At 35.0% G+C, this 1,325-nt stretch overlaps 1 protein-coding gene across 1 annotated transcript in view; it reads right to left on the bottom strand.

The window, feature by feature from the left end:
* LOC106466103 (equilibrative nucleoside transporter 4-like) overlaps positions 1–1,325 on the bottom strand; it is a 29,068-nt gene that overhangs the window by 11,750 nt on the left and 15,993 nt on the right. Inside the window, exons 4-5 of the mRNA XM_013926344.2 lie at positions 874–1,162; positions 264–451 (exon numbers count right to left, since the gene is read on the bottom strand). Coding sequence (XP_013781798.1) covers positions 264–451; positions 874–1,162 — 477 coding nt within the window. The remainder of the gene's footprint in view (positions 1–263; positions 452–873; positions 1,163–1,325) is intronic.

The raw sequence follows: 1,325 nt of genomic DNA, 5'->3' as shown, positions 1-1,325 counted from the left end.
ACACACAAACGTAACAACTACCTTGGCAGTAGTTTTAACATGCTAATCTAAGATAAACTTTTAGTTCACACACACACACACACGCACGCACACACACACAAATATCAATTCTATGAGATAATCCTTGAAAATAAAATTTAAAATGCCAATTAAAATATTATTTCAAATGCTGTAGAGAAGTTACTTAATTAAGTTTTATTTAATTGTAAAGAACACCCATATCGCAAAAGTTTTATTACCATAAACATTTTTAATAACTTTACCTTTCCAACAAAATCTGAACAATTAAAGATTGCCATTAAGATCACTGGCATCCAGGAACCCAGGTGACAGCTGACTATTTCACTCTCGATCCCAGGAAACAGACATAGTGTCACGAAGTAAGCCATTGCAATACTAAGCATAAAAGGCCATACAGTTCTGGCAACTTGCCAACGTGCAATAACACCCCCTGGAATATATATATAAAGATTGGAATGGAATTGTATTATATTATTTAATTATAAAATAAAACGTTATGTGCACACACGTTTTGTACCTTAAAAGGAGGCTTAGTGGGTTGAATATGATTTTTTTAAAATAATTAAATTGATTATAATATTTTACCACTAACTTTAATATATCATTATAAGAAAAATATAAAAATCAATGAATAATTATAGAGTGATTAATGATTTGTCCATATATGTTTACCTTCAATCATAAAAAAAAAACAATAACTTGAGCCCTTTTGGTAAGGGGATTTTCCATCATCAAAGGTAAATAATGAGGGAAAGTCCACATTTCAAAAGCATTCGGGTTATTGGGTTTCTTTTCTGATGTTAATTTTTTTGCTGTTAATCCCACGTGCTTTGGAATATTAAGAGTGCTTACTTTTAATTCCACCCCACATCTGAATGTGCTTTGTATATGCAGTTCCCCGCATTTTGACCACGACGTCATGTACTCTGTAGGTCGTTACACCAGTTGGTGGTAATGGGGACAGAGCATCAGGATCATCAGGCGTTCTGTAGACGTCATTGTCGTCGCTGACATCATAACCTTGATCCAACATTTCTGTCGACTGGAATGCCGAATCAGGAGTTGGAGACGGAGGAGGCGATCGAAGAGACAGAACACCATATTTCCCGCTTTTAGACTCATTAGGATCCAGCATGTCCACCTAGTGAGTTATATATGAAACACATTTTACCAGTTTACGTAAATGTTGTAACTTTCTAAAGGTAGAGCTTCGTCAAATATTAAATTTAAGCGTTTCAATAATTTTGTAGAAAGATTTGAAACTGAACAGACCCAGCTGTTGTTTACGGGGGGGGGGGGGGGAA

This window comes from Limulus polyphemus, unplaced genomic scaffold (assembly GCF_000517525.1).
Source record: "Limulus polyphemus unplaced genomic scaffold, Limulus_polyphemus-2.1.2 Scaffold2151, whole genome shotgun sequence".
Taxonomy (NCBI): Eukaryota; Metazoa; Arthropoda; class Merostomata; order Xiphosura; family Limulidae; genus Limulus; species Limulus polyphemus.
Note: the sequence above shows the minus strand (reverse complement) of the source record. Positions and strands in the feature narration are given on the sequence as shown.